At 45.4% G+C, this 20,551-nt stretch overlaps 2 protein-coding genes across 2 annotated transcripts; one reads left to right on the top strand and one right to left on the bottom strand.

The window, feature by feature from the left end:
• Positions 1-576: 576 nt before the first annotated feature.
• LOC147885962 (uncharacterized) lies at positions 577-1,047 on the top strand. Its single transcript, XM_087396256.1, has one exon. It carries the CDS (start codon positions 589-591, stop codon positions 1,045-1,047), a length of 459 nt encoding a protein of 152 aa, XP_087252382.1. The 5' UTR covers positions 577-588.
• Positions 1,048-13,106: 12,059 nt separating this feature from the next.
• PDF2 (prefoldin 2) lies at positions 13,107-13,891 on the bottom strand. Its single transcript, XM_087396665.1, has one exon. It carries the CDS (start codon positions 13,835-13,837, stop codon positions 13,403-13,405), a length of 435 nt encoding a protein of 144 aa, XP_087252791.1. The 5' UTR covers positions 13,838-13,891; the 3' UTR covers positions 13,107-13,402.
• Between the last annotated feature and the right edge of the window lie 6,660 nt (positions 13,892-20,551).

Here is a 20,551-nt window from a genome sequence, read left to right as displayed (position 1 = left end):
TCCCGTACTCATGAGTCATCCTTTGAAGTTTAGCATTTTTCCAATTAGCAAAGTGGCAATGCTAAGAATTCCCTTTAATCTATGTTTTCATTTTTTCTAAACATTATCGGTTTTGCCTTTGATTCATAATTTCTTATGAAGGATTGAAGACCTTAAGGAGATCTGGAACACGCATTGGGATTGGTTTAATAGGCCAATCCATACTGTTGCTCATATCCTTCATCATCTATGGAGGAATGAGCAGCAATATCTCGATAGAGAATTAGAGGATGGGTGGCCAGCTTATATGAGCAAGATCGTGGGAGATGATGATGACCTGCTTTTGAAGCTGGAGGATGAGCGTCTTCTTTTCTGCAACCGAAGCGGTGTTTTTGGATCACGCAATGCACAGAGAGAGGAGACTTAGCTAGCAGCAGTTTCTTGGTGGGAAAATTTTGGCATTGAGGCACCCCACTTGGTGATACTTAACCCTAGAGGCAATACTTTCTTATTACTTAAAAACATGTGGGTATAGCTTAGCAATTGGAAGTTGCCACTAAACTGTAGAGTCTGAGAATGTCTCTTGTTTTGTTTCAGAGACGCATAGCGATGCGAGTTCTCTCACAAGACTGTAGCTCTGGACCTTGTGAGAGAAACTGGAGTACATGGGCCTTACTCCATACGAAGAAGAGGAACAAATTGTCCACTTTGCAATTGGAGAGGTTGGTCTTTTGCCACTGCAATCTACGATTGCTCGAGCAAACGGACTACCCCATTGAGCCTCGGCAGGTGAATCCCTACAAAATCGACATGACAAAGTGCAAGGAGATGCCGGTGATTCCACCTAAGGAAAGGGATATCTACGCCATGTCGTACGAGGAGATCATGGCTTCATCTCACCACACCCGATCCTCCCAAGCAGCTAGTGCCAGTACTTCGATTGCACCTGCATCTCATGAGGATGCTTTTTATGAGTCTTCTAGGAGTTCCAGTAGCAGTGAGGAGGCGACTGATGAGGACATGGATTCGGTTGAGGAGGAAGATGCTAACATTGATGATGAGGCTTGACTTTTGATTTGTGACTTTGTCACTTATTATTGATAGATAGTACTCTGGATTCTAGTAGTTTGACCTTTTTACCTTCATGGTCCATCACCATGGAGGTCTTGGGAGATTCAGTGATGAATCTAGTTTTTATTATTATCAGTATTCAGTATGTATGATCAGTATGATCACGATTCAATTATCAATATGTATGATCATTCAGTATGTATGTGTGAAGATGAACATTGAGTACTCTAGTATGTATAATGTATGATCATTGATGACTAGCTTTTTGTATGATCAGGATTCAATATGTATGGTGCTTATACTTGATATGTATGTTTTTTGTATCATGTCTGCACTATGGAGTCACTTACAATCTTTATTTGCACATTTTTGTATATGGCATGATGCATACCCTAGGTATGAATGCACATATTTTCACATTCCGAATAAAACCCGTTTCATTCATTTTTCAAAACCCGTTTCAAACGTATGAAACCTGTTTGAAACCTCCCGTTTCAGAAACTCCTGGCAACTATGCTAGGTAAGTGGTGTTACCTTTGTCGATGACGAAGCTGTGGCAGTGACTGTTGCTATGCTCAAACTAGCCTGCATAGTGGCTAACATATGTTTGTGTTGAAGAAGCATCACCTCTCGATCTCTGCGCGTCGCAATGCCTCCTCATTTTTGCATTCCTCACGCATCAACAAGAGCAACTTTTCAAAATATGTGGTTCCTCTTTCTTCCAACGGCTTTTCTGCATCTTTTTCTTCCATGCATTGTCTACTTCAGCTATCTTCTGCTTTCTTCTAGCTGGGTTGAATGTTCTTTGAGTTGTTGTAGGGAGGACCCGATTCTGCTCCAGAAGATTCGCCATCATTTCTTGAGCACTAGGTGGAATCATATCATTTTGATTGTCTTTCTTCTCTTCATAGTCTTCAAATCTAAAGTCTTTCCCCGAACCTTCCATGGCGCTTGATTGTGTGTCCTTTCCGAATCTCAACACAACCATAGACCCACGGTAGTCAAGCTCGATACAGACCGAAGTTCTGATAGCAATCTAACTTTGCAACGGTAATCTGATTGTGTAATCACAACAAGATCTTCTTTAAACCTTTAGCGAGGAATTAGCATTATGCACCATGTAGAGAGAAAGGAGATGAGGGTAAAGAGAGAATAAAGTCGACAACCGATTGGGTTCCAGTACCCACTACGGGCCGCCTCTCCCAATCAAGGAAGAATTTGCTTTATACTTGGAGAACTAAAAGATACAAAAAACACTCTTTGAGAAAGCACGGAAACGCACTTCTGAAGAGTACACATGTGCACACACATTGCAGACCCAATGACTTGAGAGGAAACTCCAACCAATACCGAGACCTTGATTGACACAACCCCGCAAGATCTAGCCCCATCACTAACCTAGAATCTCGTCCTCAATCCAACCAGAATCATAGCACAGGCGCCTCGATCCTCCCGACCACCCCCGAGCACGTGGGCTACAGCTCGAGTCATCCATAGACATGTATCTAACCCACGCGTCCAGTACCACCTGAGCCCGTCCAAAGAACCTTCGATACATCACCTATGATCCACCATGTAGATGGCCAGAGTCCCCGCCTAGGTCCAAGCCCCATCCATCAGTTGAGGAGCGCTCAACTAAACTACACAATAGCACTGGCCCTCCCTCTACATAAAAGAAAACCCGCTATAGATAGCACAATACTATGAATAGCTCCCTCCATATAAAGCGAGCACTATATATGAATCAATCTCTATATATAGCAATCTCAGCTAAATATAGCCATCCAGCCCTATGCTATCCCGTAACCCACGTTCACCTGCTATCCAACCCTAGGTACACCATGCACATGACATACTCCCCTTCCTCTAAGAACTCACTCCTGAGTTCACTAGAAAGCCCGAAAACTCTCTGTGAAGATGAGTCAATGCCAATAACTAATACTGACTATCAATTTGAGTATGTTATACGTTCCATGAGATTCAAATCAAAGAGAATCTAAGGCCAAAGCCACAATCTTTGATAACTAACCCAAGGAAAGTAAATCTCTCAATCTAAACAAGGTTACGTATCATCGAGTACTCTCCTCGAGAAATCCAATAACGCCTGAATCCACAGAGTTAGTTCCGTTAACATATCCCATACACAAGCATGGTAAAAGCTATACCTGAAGGTAAATGATTCTATCAACCTTGTCTATTGAGTATCCTTGAACTCAAAATCTTAGGTTGAGATCGAGGAATCATTGTTCGAGCAACCCCATCAATTGAGCCCCTCAAGGTCAATTTTTGGGTTGCAATTTCTATCAACCCTAATTCTTGAATTACTTAGTATTCTGAAAATCCCTCAACGGTACCCTTGTAATTCAAATTCTTACATGACAGACTTTCCATCACATAACAATTAGGTATCAGTTCATAACTCATGATGGAAGAATCTCCATGGAAGTATCAATGGGCAAAATCCTGACCAGAGATATGGTCCCCCTGATCTATCCTCGAAATGCCCCTACATGAAGATAATCTGTAAAAATTCAGTTGGCTATATCTAGTCAATGGTACTGTTCTAGACATGTATATAGTCAACCATCACAAGAATAACATCCTATGCGATCCAAAGACTACGGAAACATACAATCCGAAATCTCTTAAAACAAGATCCACTATCGAATATCCTGTATAAGCTTGTGCACAATAAACCGGTCCGATCACAGGATCATCCAATTCTTAGGATCTCTTATCTAGGAACATCAAGTTTCAAACAAGGCACTGACAGACCATCATCAAAAGAGATGTGGTAACCCTCCCCGAGATTGAGTCTAGACTATGGAGCTCCAGGGTTGAACCCAAAAAAAATACATGGCTTCTCTCCGGGTAAAGAATCTTAGTCAGCCCTCGTAAAAAATATAATCAGTTTGCCCCCAATTCAATTCATCCTACTTGTACTTCACCCTAGAGGTCCTTGGGTATTGTTTTGAGCTGGATTATACCACCACATAAGAGAATCTTAAATGTAACATACCTTAGTGTTCCATACCACCAAAGTATACTGCAAATAAAAAACTCAATGGACAATATGAGTGAATCAAGGTAGCCAATCCCTCTTTACTCAGACCATCCTAGATTGAGTCAGGGTGGCAAATCCGTTCTCAATCCCATTTTTAATGTGATTATATCATCCCCTTGTGTTAAATTACCCCAACCAATAGGTCAAAGAAGAAAACAAGCGGGTAGCATCCCTAACAACTCTTGAATCTTGACTATCCATGACCTCGGGCCAAAAGAGTGAGAATCACAATGACCCCGCCTTTGGACATGAATCATGATTCAAAGAAGGTATCCAACAAGACGCATCGTGGTCTAATCAATAAAAACCTTCATATGTCCAACGGTAACTCGAAGGAACGTCATAACTCATAATCACATCGAAGTGTAACGAGAAAGGGAAATCCAATTGTCTTAGTTAAGTCTCGTTTAAGATGTAACAAAGACTCAAGGCATCCTTAATGTACCATATATCTAAAAAACTTCAAGATATATGGAACAAAAGTACACGTTATATAATTTGAAAAAACCAATCAAATTATAAATGCCACCTAGTTACAAATCAAAACCAAATTAAGCAAAACTCTGTCAATTTAATAACAAGACAATTTAGAACATAGTTCATACAAAATTGGAGAGCTTCTTGAACCAAGAGTGGTTCAAAAGATCCAGTCGAGCAAAAAATAATTAGGTGTCGGTCAAAACTGAGGATTTCAACTTCTTCATCGCTTCTCCATAACTCAAAAGCGGTATAAAGACTCTAAAACAAGCTGTCTACATTTAGAACAGCATGAGCCTTCTTTAATATTTTTCTAGTACTGAGGGTTTTTATAGTAGTAAAGAGCTGCCCATAGTTCATCCATCAAAGAATCCATCTCTCATAGCAAGTCATGAGGTCTTCGAGGAATAATCTCCGATGTAGCCTCGTCCTCCATCTCAATAAAACAGTAATCCAACATAGGTGTCTCGTTACTTAGATGTCCTTCCACGCCTGGAAAATATCTCGCAAGGGACTAGAAGAAAAACAGCTGCGTCCAAACATGTGCTCTTCACACTAGCAAAAGAGAATCTGGTGCTGCATGGAATCAAGGAAAAAGGCGGGTAGAGGACAGCAAGAAAGATGGCGGAATCTAATAGGCTGATCTCAGATGGAAAGAGGGTGCGAAATTCGCCTTCATGCGCTGAAGTGCTGAAGTGAGAGAGAGAGAGAGGAATCCCGAGTATATAAATAGCCAGGAAGGGCCATCAAAAGCTAGGTGAATTTAGGGTGGGTGCTTGATTTAGAGCAAGTGCTTTCCTTGCTAGAGAAAAACAAAAAAGCAACCTGCTTTTTTGACCAAAAAACAGTCTTGCTTTTAATAGATCTAGTCCCACTTTTCTCCAGCCAGCCAAAAATAGCCAAAATGCGCTAAAATCAGGCCACACTCCTTCCCAAAGAAGCGCCTGCCCCAATCATATCGCCCTTGTCTCTAATGCCCGAATCTCCTACACAAGCCGTTCTCTGGCTTATGAACGCCCTCTCTTTCCTCCTACTTCTCAACTGCAACAAATCTAGGTCTCTAGGGTAGGAATCTCATCCTTGAGAACCTAGAGCGAATTCTTTCCCTAACCAACGCACTCTCACGCGTCCCCACACAGCCAATCACGCGTCCCCACACAACCCAAGCGTGGGAAGTTATATGTCAGAAACGATCCATCCTCATATCTCTTGCTGAAAGCATCAAGTCTTCTCATCACCTACCCTTCTCGAGGAATCACGATTTCCAAACACGTAGCACACAACCTATGGACTTCTATCTCTTCCACAACTCTCCCAACATGAGCGCACATCATCAGCCAACAATTCAGCCCATACATGAGCGAAAATTGAGATTTGCAAGAGCAATCTCAAAAAGCGTACCTAGAAGACATTTTTTCTGCATACCTCGCGTTGAATTCAATTGTGATAGGACGGCTCTGATACCAAATGACACGACCCCGCAAGATCTGACCCTATCACTGATCTAGAATCTCGTCCTCAATCCAACCAGAATCATAGCGCAGGCACCTCGATCCTCCCGACCACCCCCGAGCACGTGGGCTACAGCTCGACTCATCCATAGGCCTGTATCTAACCCAGGCGTCCCATACCACTTGAGCCCATCCAGAGGACCTTCGATACATCACCTATGATCCACCATGTAGATGGCCAGAGTCCCGGCGCTATACATAGCACAATGCTATGAATAGCTCCCTCCATATAAAGCGAGCACTATATATGAATCAATCTCTATATATAGCAATCTCGGCTAAATATAGCCCTCCAGCCCTATGCTATCCCATAACCCACGCTCACCTGCTATCCAACCCTAGGTACACCATGCACATGACATTGATGCTGTCCACACTGACGATGTAGGGCACTTTTGCAAGGCAAGGAAGAGGCTTGTGCTGTCCACCGGTATGCAAGGTTACGGCATGACAGAGAGAGTGAAAGCTAGGAGTAATAGATCTAAGAGAGAGCTGAGATATGACTGAGATATAGAGCTCAGAAATGAGCTGTGCAAAACTGTAAAAGAGAACTGTAAAGAGCTGTTGAAACAGCACCCAAACCTTAGTCCATTTGCTGGTCCGAATCCTCAACTGTGGTGCTGTATATACACCTTCCAGACAGGCTGAACTGAGGGCCAAAAGCTGAGACTGATCAGGGCCAACTCTGGAGGTGTTCAGGGCTGCACACAAGAGGCTGGATGGGAGCTGTAGGAGTGCTGAAGGCTGGGAGGAACTGAATGCCAAATGAGGGCTGTAGGCCCCCTATTTATAGGGGGATGTGGGCTGAGCCAGCCAAACTGGCGGACTTCTTAGTCGGCTGTTTGGGCTGGTTGGTTGGGCCCTTGGCCCCATAGGCAGCCTAGGTAGGGGTGCAAGGCAGACTATAAAGGCAGCCCTTCCCCGATCCATTCTTCCTCATTGTCTTCAGCCCTAAAGGGGCCCAAAAGGGCTCCTATCCTAGGCTGAGACCTAGACCTACCTAGAATCCTAAGATGGAAACACTATCCTACTGTTCTCCTGTGGGTACCCGTGAACAAGGATTGATCTTCTGACTTGACCTAAGGCTGAAAGACTGACCTACGTAGCTTGTGCCTGACTGCCCCTGAACAAGGGCTAACAAAGGGGTTACAGCATACGACAAAATCTCCTATTAGGGAACTATAATGCACTTGTTGATGTAGCCAGAGTGTCACCTAGCAACCAAGTGCAGGGATGCATGTGACATCTACAAGCTGTGAATGGTAAGATAATAAATTCCAAGTCCTAGAGCCACTCATTGCTCCAACTTCATAACGGTTATTGCCACCTACCTAGATGAAACACATATTTCTCATCATCACTTGAGACCCTTCTACACGCCTGCGGAAGTGGCCCAGCACGGGATTATTGTGTTACAAATCGACCAATAGAGGGTACGCACAGCGAAAGACTCATAGAATAGCCCACGAGCTCACACAGTGTGGTGTGGGGTGTGGAATCACAAACTTCTTAACTTAATGTGCATCACATAGATGTGCAGACTCATCAATAGACAATGAACCAGCCCGATATAGAAACCACCAAAATAATATATTTCCGTCCAAAGCTATGGACACAATACAAAAGAGATAGATCCAGAGTCCCGCCAATGGTGTGGTCCTCTGATCTTACCACAAGGTACTTCTCCTATCTGCCGGCTATCTCTAGACTCGAGCCTGCATGCTCCACCTCGAGCGTCCGTAGACTTTCTGTCCAGAATGATCTTCTCCACCTTACTGCCTGTGAATCAGCCTAGGTGGGCAGCACCTTGCTGAGCTAGGTCTGCAGCCTTCCAACTCTTCTTGGTCCTCCAGAATAGGCTCCAAGAGTGCTGGTCTTTGCTGCTCCTGTTTGCTGCTCCAGAATATGGTGAATGAGGGCCTGGAGGCCCTCAAGGGGCTGCAAAAACCGACCAGTCAGGCTGCCTATGGCCGACCAGGCCCTGACCTGGTCTGCTATGAATGCCCCTTTGGGGCTCTCTTTTCCACGGCCTTTCGCCCACACTCCAAGGCAGGGGCACGGCCCCTATGCAAGCCGACTTGTGCCCTGCCTCCCCACTGCCCTGTGCGGCTATAAAACCAGGGCATATGCCCTCTAAACCTTGAGGGGTCCAGCCCCCCATAGTTTAGACATGTTCCAGGCTGGTAGGCTGGCTGTGACCAGCCGTACTAGCCTCCAAACAATGGCTGCCCTCTCCATGCTGCGCCATGTACAGTTCTTGCTGCAGGTCATATTCCTGCCCACAAGCTCTGCCACCTGGCTCGCCTTCTCTCCTGAGATACCCCACCATTACTGCGCTATCTTCTTGCCCTGTTCCAGGCCTGATGCAGTCCATGTTCTTTCCTCTCGGCACGCTGCCCACATGGCATCCAAACAGATGCGCATGTGGCAGCTCTTGCCCTAGGTCTACCTCCCCCATGCTCTCCTCATATGGGGGCTTACAGATGGGGAGGTGACCTTTCCAACACCCCCTCTCACCAACACATCTCGGCCCAATGCCAACACGTCGATGACAATGCTCCAGTAACTCCCTGGTTGTAGTCCTCTAGAACATTTCGATGTCAAAATCTTTTTTCCTGGCTTTTCACCCAATGGCTCCTACTCCACAAGGTCCGGTTCAGCTTTCGCACACCATCCTAGTACACAGGTCCATCTTTGGTAGCACCTCTTGGCACAAGCAGGTACTCTTCACTCCCCCTTCTGTCTTCGAAGAAGGCCAATTCGTTCCAATCTCGCATTACCTGAGACAGTTGAAGAGCAGATTCTCTCCACAGCATGCTATAAGGGCTAAAATGAAGAGCATCAAGTACATACATACCAGAAAACATACTGCCTGTGTGCTTACTCTGAAAGCAAACCATGCACCTCATCAAGGCACATACCAATAGCCTGTGTAATCATGTGCTGTCCCCATCATAAGTACATCATCCATCTGAACATGAAACCCCAAGGCACTCCATGGAATCCACCCTTATGTCAGTATCGACAGCCATGCACCTGGAAGATACCAAGCACTCCATGCTGTCCTTCACCTTCACAAAGGTTTCTGACACGTCGTCGACCCACATCTCAATGTCAAACATCATCATTGTGGTTTCTAGGTCAACATATCTGACCTCAGTAACACACGGAGATGTCACCAAGAACAGCTCTTCGATTACCACATTAGCTTTGGCTTTTGTGTCACCTCTATCTGAGTCGGACTCCTTCCTCTTGTTTTTCTTATCCGCTTTCTTCTTTCTAAAATCCTTTGCAAAATGACCTGGCATGTCACAATAGAATCACTTCTTCTTTTACTTCCTCTTGGAAGTGTCCTCGTCATCAGAGTCATCCTTCTTGGACTTGCCACCATTAGGCTCGCCCTTCCCTTTGCCAGTGTAATCCTTCGCCAGCAATGCCTTGTCATCTTTGTCGATATTGTAGAGCTTCTCCCTAGCTTCTTCCTATAGCAGTAATGGACCCAACTCCTTAAAAGTCAGAGGTTTGGTCCTCTGTTCTGCTGTCACAGTCGTAACAAAGCTTTTGAAGCTCCGAGGTAGCCTCCTCACTACCATCAAGGCCAAATGGCACAAGTCCACCTTCTGACTAACTGATGCCAATTGATCCCTCAGCACCGTGACCTTCGTCAAGTGGTCATGTACCGAATCTCCCTCATCCATATCTAGGTTGTAGAGTTGATGCTAAAGAAGCAAGATCCGGGATGTGTTCATAAACGTCCTTCAGAATGACCCACGCCTCTACTAACGTCTCGGCCATTTGGATGTGAGGAAGCACAGAGTCCGCCGTAGTCCCTATGATCAATGCCAAGGCATGGGCATCTCTGTTTCCCCAAGGTTCGAGCTCCTCTCCACCTACTAGCATGAGTATCTTCCCATGTTTGTCCACCAATATTCTCCGGCTTCGCCTCCACTCCCGTTGTCAATTTCCACAGCTTCCGAGCCACTAAATGACTCCGGATCTTCACCTTCCAAATCGGGTAATTTGGCCCATCTAGTTTCCCAAACTCTCCAAAGTTACAAATGGTGAAATAAAGAAATCCGCGGGAGGAGGAAGGGAGAGCAGGGGCTGAAGAGACTTCTAAGATCGACATCTCTGCTGCTAAACCACACAACAAAGTCGAACAAACTCAACCTTCCATAGACCAGAACTCTAAACGCACCTGACTGAACCTGAGTCACCCTCCTTCTCACAAGGGAACTGTCCACCAGTCATGGAAGTCAATTCCCAAGAGCTTCTAAATCAGGATCGTCCTTCAGCAAGGTCCATGCCTTCAAGCTCCCACACCTGTGAGCCTCCTACTTGGGCTCTGATACCATGTTAGAAATCGACAAACAGAGGGTACGCACAATGGAAGACTGATACAATAGCCCACGAGCTCACACAGTGTGGTGTGGGGTTTGGGATCACTAACTTCTTAACTTAATGTGCATCACATAGATGTGCAGACTTATCAATAGACAATGAACCAGCCCGATATAGAAACCACCAAAATAATATATTTCTGTCCAAAGCTATGGACACAATACAAAAGAGAGAGATCCAGAGTCCCACCAATGGTGTGGTCCTCTGATCTTACCACAAGGTACTTCTCCTATCTGCCTGCTATCTCTAGACTTGAGCCTGCATGCTCCACCTCGAGTGTCTGTAGACTTTCTGTCCAGAATGATCTTCTCCACCTTACTGCCTGTGAATCAGCTTACATGGGCAGCACCTTGCTAAGCTAGGTCTGCAGCCTTCCAACTCTTCTTGGTCCTCCAGAATAGGCTCCAAGAGTGCTGGTCTTTACTGCTCCTGCTGCTCCTGTTTGCTGCTCCAGAATATGGTGAATGAGGGCCTGGAGGCCCTCAAGGGGCTGCAAAAACCGACCAGTCAGGCTGCCTACGGCCAACCCAAACAGGCTGACCGGGCACTGACCTGACCTGCTATGAATGCCCCTTTGGGGCTCTCTTTTCCACGGCCTTTCGCCCACACTCCAAGGCAGGGGCACAGCCCCTATGCAGGCCGACTTGTGCCCTGCCTCCCCACTGCCCTGTGGGGCTATAAGACCAGGGCATATGCCCTCTAAACATTGAGGGGTCCAGCCCCCCATAGTCTAGACATGTTCTAGGCTGGTAAGCTGGCTGTGACCAGCCCTACCAGCCTTCAAACAATGGCTGCCCTCTCCATGCTGCGCGATGTACAGCACTTGCTGCAGGTCGTATTCCTCCCCACAAGCTCCGCCACCTGGCTCGCCTTCTCTCCTGGGATACCCCGCCATTACTGCGCTATCTTCTTGCCCCAGGCCTGATGCAGTCCATGTTCTTTCCTCTGGGCATGCTGCCCACATGGCATCCAAACAGATGCGCATGTGGTAGCTCTTGCCCTAAGTCCACCTCCCCCATGCTCTCCTCATATGGGAGCTTACCGATGGGGAGGTGACCTTTCCAACATATTGACAGGGGTTGCACATGGCATGCCCTCATGAAAACCCACTAAAAACTACTGCATGTACAAAAATACTGAAGCAACAACTATTGTGAACCTTTTATAAACTAATAGGGCCCATTGTTGAGCTGACTACTAAACTTAACTTTACTACTGTTACAGCTACAAGACAAGGTCCACCTCGTCAGACTTTTGGAGCCAATGTAATCTCGTGTCCCTATCAAAGGTATCAGATTTACTGACAATGCAAAGCGTGACTTATGAGGGGAGTACCTAATTCAAAACCTCCCTGACAGGGGGAGTCCCTAATTAGCTCATTGGACAAAATTGAAGCTATGGCCAAAGAAGCTGGGTCAACCACATCTGTCACTAGTCGTATGGTCTCTTGAATGATGCAATCCGTGTTTTTGCAACATCATTTAACTAATGCGTCTGTCTTAAAGGAAGTACTGAGGAGATCCACAATAGAAACCGTTGAAATAGTAAACTGCAAAGTGGTAAGAAAGACAGTAAGTCTATATTGATGGTGTGCTCAAAAGGATTCATACCAATCACAAACCAATACCCAACTTCAGAAGGCACTTGATTATGCCCACCGCCCACAGGCAATTATTCCTAATCTGGCGCAAGGATTTGATGAACAAAGAACTAGTAAGGGTATGCAAAACATCTGAAAAGAACTAATTCTCACCATCCTGCCAATTACTAAACATCTCAACAAAAAAGGGCTTCCCTTGCTGATGTCTTGGAACCAGAGTTCTGCTAAGAAAGCTTTGCTATGCAATTCTCAATCTGTAACATCCTGAAGAGCATCAGGAAAATCAAAGATGATATAAGAGGCTATATACCATATAATAGCAAGCACAACCTAACTCACAGCCCCCTCTCCACCCCCCCTCCACCCAACCCAATGCTCTACTAGCTCATAATAGTCTAGTGGTGCTCAAATAAAAGCTTTGTCCTGACGCTCTTCTAACAGGCTCAAACGTTTTAAGAAATGTTAAATGTATTACAAATAGACGAGCAAGCCAAAAACTCACGAGAAGGCAAAATGGAATCAAGCCCAACAAGCTCAAACGTTTTAAGAAATGTTAAATGTATTACAAATAGACGAGCAAGCCAAAAAAACTCACGAGAAGACAAAATGGAATCAAACCCAAAAGGCAAGAGAGTAAACAATCATTGAAATCTACCCAATCACGAGACTGCAGCTTTTAAAAAAGTAGTACAGGAAACAATGGTTAAACTCTTACCCAATCATGTGAAAGCAAATGGAAAAAAGTAAAAAAGGTATAAATAGAAGATGTCATAGGCTAAGAAAGTTCTTGCCCTATCTCTAGCTGCTTGAGAGTCTTCAGAGCATCCACCCTCACCCACTCCTCGAGGTGTGAATTCATCTACTGCCCAATCTATGCCAAAATCTCCATATGCTCACCTCTAATGAAATGCCTAACAACGAGTACATCAAATCCTCCAAAAGATATAGCAGCAACTTTGAGTTCTCATTGACAACAATATACATGATCTAAAAGTGGACAAAGTGCAGAAATGCTCGTGTTGATTTAACCTAATGAAAAAAGAAGACAGTTCCACATGTGTCTCTACAAAATATCCTACGCATGCACAGTTGGAGAACGTCTTGAAATGAGGTGTCGCGATTACTGTTCCCAAGGGTGGTGCGCAACAGAAAGCACCCTCTTCTGCATATGGAGGGTGCCCTGCCTAGGTTCTTCTCTTACATGAAATCAGTACGTGAAAGCGAAGTTGCATACCGGACAAGAAAGTTTCCTCAGGAGTGAGGCTGGGAAGAACAATAGAAACTTGCCGGGCCACTTCGCTAAGTTGCGGCAGGACCAACGAGAACCCCCTGTGCAGTCCCCTCCCTGCGATCCTCCTCCTTGCCAACCGCTTCATCGGTTTTCCTGATCTTGATCTTGTATTTCGCCTCGAACTCTGCTAGCTCTTTCTTCTTCCGCTGGAGGGCTTCACTCAACCGACCGATGACTTCCTGGAGCCCCTCTTTATTCCGCACAACCGCGGGCAAGACTTCTCCGACGGTGCGTTCCACGAGCACGCCACCGATCATGCGAAAGCATTTACGGGAGGGATCGAGGGGCTGGATGGCAGAAATGACAAGGGAGTGCTCGCTCAATTCCATTTCGAGCTCAGTAATTTTGGAGTAAAACTGGTTGAGTTCTGATCGGAGCATGCTCCATCGACCTGCAACGGCCTGTTCGTTGGGAAGCTCAGAGTCTCCACCAGAATCAGTCATGGCAGCTCTTCCTCCAGCGTTCAAACGCAACAAATACACTCACACCCAAGAACGCCCAAGTCTTTGGAGCCCATTTGACCTGGAGCCCACGTAGACTCTCACTCGCCACATAGGCTGACGGGACTCCTTTCCCACTTGGAAAATGACGAGCGGACTGCCCCACAGGAAAAGTGGGGGGGGACTCCGTTCCCACTTGAAAAATCGCGAGCGGGCTGTCCGAATGCAAGGAAAGTGGGGGACGACTCCTTCCCGAGCCGGGCAGCCCACTACCACGAGGGAAAGTAGGGGAGGACTCCTTTCCCTTGGAAAATGGCGAGCGCGGCAAAGCCCACTGCCCGCAGAGAAAGTGGGGGAGGACTCCTTTCCCACTTGGAAAATGGCGAGCCGCTTGCAAGGAGTCCTTTCCCACTTTGGCCACTTTGGAAAATGGCTCACGGGCTAAACACAAATACATCAAGTCTTTAGAGCCAATATGACCTGGAGCCCACATAGCCACATAGCCACATCGTCGCACCCCGACAATGCAGGGAAAGTGGGGGAGGACTCCTTTCCCACTTGGAAAATGGCGAGCCGGCTGTGAGGAGTCCTTTCCCACTTCGACCCACCTGGAGCCCACATAGCCACATAGCCACATCATCGCGCCTCGACAACGCAGGGAAAGTGGGGGAGGACTCCTTTCCCACTTGGAAAATGGCAAGCCGGCTATGAGGAGTCCATTCCCACTTCGACCCACCAGGTGCCCACATAGCCACATAGCCACATCATCGCGCCTCGACAACGCAGGGAAAGTGGGGGAGGACTCCTTTCCCACTTTGAAAGCAAGACGATGTGGCTATGTGGCTATGTGGGCACCTGGTGGGAAAGGAGTCCTCCCCCACTTTCCCTGCGTTGTCAGGGCGCGACGAGGTGGTATGTGGCTATGTGGACTCCAGGTGGGTCGAAGTGGGAAAGGACTCCTCGCAGCTAGCTCGCCATTTTCCAAGTGGGAAAGGAGTCCTCCCCCACTTTCCCTATGTTGTCAGGGCGCAACGATGTGGCTATGTGGCTATGTGGGCTCCAAGTCATATTGGCTCTAAAGACTTGGCGTTCTTGGGGGGGGGTGTATTTGTGTTTAGCCGTGAGCAATTTTCCAAGTGGGAAAGAAGTCCTCCCCCACCTTTCCTTGGGGAGCTCCACATGTGCAATCAGGGCAGTTCGTGCAGGTATGTCCAGAGAAGGGGATTCCCATTACGAAGATTTTTGGATCCAAAGGTCACATTTAAATTCTCACAACCCATGCCTTTGATAGAGATGAAAAAACAATTCAACCTGTCAATGAGGGATGCCTAAGGAGATGGGTGGGCAGTGAGAGCGCACCAATCGCTCTAACATCTAAAATGGCAAAATCTTCTGAGCCAATCATACATTGATGTACTAAAGAGACTGAACCACCGGCCCTAGCACCCATCTTCCTTTCCACCTCTTTTTTCCCTAGCCGTGGTGGCAGGTGGTGCTAACTCGGACCTGAGGCCTGGCTCACAAAGCCCCGCAGCACTCAATCAACCATCTAATTAGACAAAAGCAGCTGAACTATACCATTCGACGAACACGTGCAGCCTCGACTAAGTGGAGAGACAGCTCATGGTAAAGACTTGGCACCACCGTCCTAATGCAAACCAATAAAAACAAGCAAACTTGTGCCAAAAATGTTCAATTGGGCGCGCTTCGCATAGGTTGCAGATGTTACTTCAAATGTGCTTTTCAAGCAAACAAGGTTGGACGTTGACTAGGTTGGGTTTTCATCAGTCATGCTAGCATTTGGAGGATTGACCATTGGATCAACCTCCTCTATATCCAAGAAAATGGTGGGCACTTCAACGTAGCCATAGACTTTGATGTGTTCACAACTTGGGCAGTCCCCCATCACATCATGGTGAACTTTCATGAAACTATCTCCTCACCCTATCAGCTTTGACGAGAGGCAGAGGTTGTGAGTCAGCCTTTGCCTGCAATAAAGGGGACTCTTTTGCACATCAAATGGTAGTGCTAGCAATTGAGTCTAAGCATTCCTAGGGTCTAACAACATGGGGGGAAAGAGTGAACAAAAGAATGAGAAAGCATCTTTTACGAAATTTCGTCTAGATGCTTCGAATCAATTTTTTCTTTAAAGTTTAAGCACCTTTCATAAAGACACACTACCTTTAAGCCAAGGAGGGAAAAAAGACTATGGGAAAACACATATCATGAATTCCCAGCCTTGTTAGTACTACCCTAATGGAAGCATTTGAGTTTCACTAAGTCATACTTAAAGATTCGTTCTAATAAGCTTTGGTTGGTTGCTTTTTGTCTTGCAACGCATGCACATATTTGCATTTCTTATGCACATTTTGTGTCTAGCTTTTGGATGTAGCCTCCCTTCAAGTCTTTTAGGGAACCAAATATGTAATTGCCTAGGCAGCGAAGTCAGCGCCTACTATATCATTGAGTTAGTTGGGAAGTCTAGTAGTTATTAAGGGGTGTAATAATGTTGTAATAGTCAATCTCTTTCTTAGAGTCTTTCTACATAGTTATTATGGTGGAGACACAACAATGGTAGAGATACCCCTTCTTGGTCCTTACACCTCTCAATTCATGGCCATTCTACATATTATGGTGGAGACACAATAATGGTAAAGATACCCCTTCTTGGTCCTTACACCTCTCTATTCTTGGACGTTCTGCCACTATTGTGGAATACTATCTCCCATATGTAGGCTTCACCAACCACGGCTAAACAATTGAAGCCATTCCTCTTAGATGCTTCAACCAAACATGTAAGGGGCATGCTCATCCCACCACTGCATTGGTTGATGCTCTTGTAGTTGCTCAACTCATTGAAATGAGCATCCAACCTATTTTCTCTTCTATCATCTTTATTAGTCTACACCAGCTATGCCTTCTTAATTAGCTGCTCAACAAATTATCCAAAAGAATTCTCCTTGTCAAAAGACTAACCCTACCTAATCAAGATTCTGAAGCACATCTAAGGTGCAACAATGATAAAATCTATGGACATGTCACCCCCCAAAAAAAAACCACAAGCCCGAGTGAATTTGGCAAATTCTTCAAGACATTAATCTATTTGTGTTGCCATATGCATGGTATTTGAGGGAGTGACACTTTAAACAGCATAGCCACTTTGCCAAAGCTAGCAGTCTTCTTCATCGGGACCATGACAAATCCTGATGTGATAATAGAGAGGGTGCAAGACACATCCAGCCACAAGTTCAATAATGATGTTTACAAGGTCAAGATCGAGATCCACGCTTCTCATGTAAATTATTTTGCACCTCTTTGTCTCCACCATTCGGCATTCAATGTGACTTTTATTTGCAAGGTGTATTGGATCACTTCCACAAGTGGATCCTCCTGTTCTATCAAATGAAAGTTTTGGCAATGTAATATGGCTTGAATTTATTGCCACAACAAGGGTTTCATGACATATTACATGAGAAACTAAAGGAAGGAGAAACATAAAACATTTCATATAGTAGTCAAGAGAGGCGATGTAGGTAGCATTTCTGCTGTGAATGGGATTTCTCATCCCTATACTGGACATTTGTGTTCTAGAGATGGCCTCTTCCATCCAATTAGTGACCTGTAAAGGTCCTTTTTACTGACAATGTCCAAAGCTTGCAAAGCAATTTTGTCATGATTACTTTCTCTAGTCACCATCAATTGTGAAAATTTTGGCTTTTTATGCATCTATAGTTGTCGCCTCATTCGGTACTATTCATGTTGATTGATACTCCTTGGTTCCCATTAAAAGCTTGGATTTCATACTTCAAAATCCTTGTGATGACAATTGATCACTATTCAGTCTTCTTGATCATAACAAGGGATTGTTCAAAGCTTGCTTCTCAAGATAATCTGGTTAGATTCTAGTTATGCTTTTGAAGTTTTAATTTACCTTAACATGTTCACTTATAATGTTGCTAGTGTATTGTTTGTAAACCCTCACAACATTGCCACACATTAAACTTATGGTCACCCTCACAACATTGCCACACATTAAACTTATGGTCACATCTTATAGGCTCCATGAAACTCCTAGAAATGGTAGTTCAATGGCCAAGTATTAATAATCATAGCTAAGAGGGTTGGGTGCTGTATAGCTGTAGTGCCCCTATCTATCGAGGTAGACCCTATGGATAGTCATCAGAGATGTCGTATCAGAATACTCAAAGATTTAAGAGACAGCCCTGCGGAATGGAAATACACAGTGCACACAGAGAACACAAAGACTACAAGAGGAAATCCCATCCACTGTGTGATCCGCAATGAATACATGAATGAATACAAAGGTTCAAAGATTACTATATGAACCTGCATAGATCGGTTCACAACCGCTAACTGACTGGCAGTTTCCATGCCCTACACCCATTTGGTATCCCCGCCTAAACCCTGCATGGGCATTAATGCCTTATCACATGGCACTCACAATGAACTGTGCGAATCCACAATGCTCAACTGACTCCTAATAGTCAAATGCAAGAAAAGCACATACAATCATTTCTGGCATAGCCAAGGTAGAGAACATGTGCACGAAGAACTAATCCCTAAGAATTCCTCAATACAACAATACATCTAGAACAATTTCTCAGCAAGTATCTTATGCTTTATTTCTTCGGGATCCTCACTGTCCGCACCAGAGGGTCACAAAGCCTTCATCGCATGGTTGTGGAACTGGGGCCACCCACCTCCCAAGTGCTTACTCCCTCAGCTCCACATAGTATACATTGTTGTTGGCGCTGTTCTGCTTCTCGTTCGTGATGTCGAATGATCCGCTCTTGGCACCGGGTCATTTCAATGTCCATTAGCCACCACTGCATTGGATGTAGATATGTGTAGTCCATGTTTCCCTATGCTCCCGCTCCATACACTCCAAGATCATTGCACCCTAGGGAAGATTGAGCTCGATGCACTCCTGATGAACGGGTGGATGCTGATACACCTACAAGAAGAGAGATTGGGGATTTGTCAATGGCACAAAAGGAGTGTGTTTCCTAGAGTAGTGCCAACTTAAAAACTTGTTTGTCTCACGCCACCAAGGTGGGCAAGGTGGCAGATGCAATGCCAAAGAGAGTGCACTAAGTCCAACCAAAAACACACCTGTCGTAAACCACACTGCAATTGTCGAATTAGATTAGTGTGCATAGCAACCATGTCTTCAAAAGTGCTGGTGAGGGTATGATATTGGGCCTCCCAAATCTTTGGATCTGCTACCACATGGCCTTTGCCTTTGTCCACTGCACACCCCCATTGTTGCCACCCAATCCCGTAGTCTAGTGCATGACCACACTTGTTATTGGGAGTGCTACAATTTGTTCGAAACTACCACCCGCATCACCTCACGCATCCAGTTCTTATTTCCCCACATCTGGGCAATGACAGGTCATCAGAACTATGGTGTGGCACCAACACTGAATGTGGTATACCCACTCCTAATTCACTTTCCACATGCAAGGTGCTCAGTAGGTCCTGTAATTGATCCATGTTGATTTACATTGTACGCAAAAATGTCCGTAGGTAATGTGCCCGCCTGTCTGAATTCTTTCGCGATAACGGCTCCACATCAATGCTCTAAATGTACTCCTCATGGTGCCATTGGGTGGCCTCTATTGTGCTACTTTTGCTTCACGTACTCTCTCCATTTGCATCATGCGGTCTACTTGAGTCCGCAACGTAGCAATCTCTTGTCAGAGCGTGGTGGCCTAAGTTTATAAGTCTACCATTTGCTATTGGGCATCTTGGTGAGCTAGCCATTGGTGTGCCATATCCATGATGAATTGTGCACAAGCCTCCAAGGCTATGATGATGTTTGTAGTAGACACCAAGGCAACACCATCATCGTGGTATCAACAGGTGTGAGAATAGCTGACACATTAGCACTCAAGCACATCACCTAGGAGAAGGTCATCGCAACCCTTTCCTCCATCGACATTGTCAGTGGTGTTATGCTTGGGCCGACACATTGTAAAATTATGTCCCTCCATTGCTGCCAACTAGTACCAAAAGGAGAAGAATACATTCCAACAAAAGATGTGGCTGTTAAGCTTCCCCTAGGTGCGGTCATCATTGTTGTCACCACAAATATAGAGGTTGCCACAATCATATTCACAGGTTTTGGTGGGGAGCTCACCCGAAATTCTCATGGAGGTCTAGATATTATAGGCAGAGCTGTCAATGCCTTCCTCCCTCCCTGCCCTCCTCCCTGCACCTCTTTTGTAGAAATAAGTTTAAATGATCTTCCCGCCTTCCTCCATGCACCTCTGTCGTTCCTGCCTTCCAACTTGTGCCTCTTTTGTGGGAACAAGTTTAAATAACCTTCCTCATGCCTTGAGGTGCCTCCTAACCATTTTTTCTCAAATAAAGCAATGAATTATTTGGGATTCCCTCTGCCTGAGAACATAGGCATGTATGCAATTGGGTCATGTTGAATGTCAAGTTTTGGTGGGGTATTTCATTCTATTGCTAGCATACATGTCTATGTATTGGGGTAAGCCTTCTGGAATCTCATCCTGTATGTGTTCCATTGTCAACTTTTACAGTTGTCAAGACTTTGCCTTGCGAGAGGATTATGAAGTACGAGGAATGTACTTCAATACTAGTTGACCTTTGTCGCCTTGACCCAATTGTGATAGTCAAGGTAATAGCTTGTCAATTTTATTCACAATGGATTGTCATATTGCTTGT

This window comes from Dipteris shenzhenensis, chromosome 25 (genome assembly GCF_047967505.1).
Source record: "Dipteris shenzhenensis isolate YYH24624 ecotype China chromosome 25, Dip_SZ_1.0, whole genome shotgun sequence".
NCBI lineage: Eukaryota > Viridiplantae > Streptophyta > Polypodiopsida > Gleicheniales > Dipteridaceae > Dipteris > Dipteris shenzhenensis.
This window is presented reverse-complemented; position numbering and strand designations above follow the sequence as displayed.

What these genes read in the sequence shown, in the direction of transcription:
- PDF2 (XM_087396665.1), bottom strand. Translation starts at nt 13,837, where the DNA reads ATGACTGATTCTGGTGGAGACTCTGAGCTTCCCAACGAACAGGCCGTT.
- LOC147885962 (XM_087396256.1), top strand. Translation starts at nt 589, where the DNA reads ATGCGAGTTCTCTCACAAGACTGTAGCTCTGGACCTTGTGAGAGAAAC.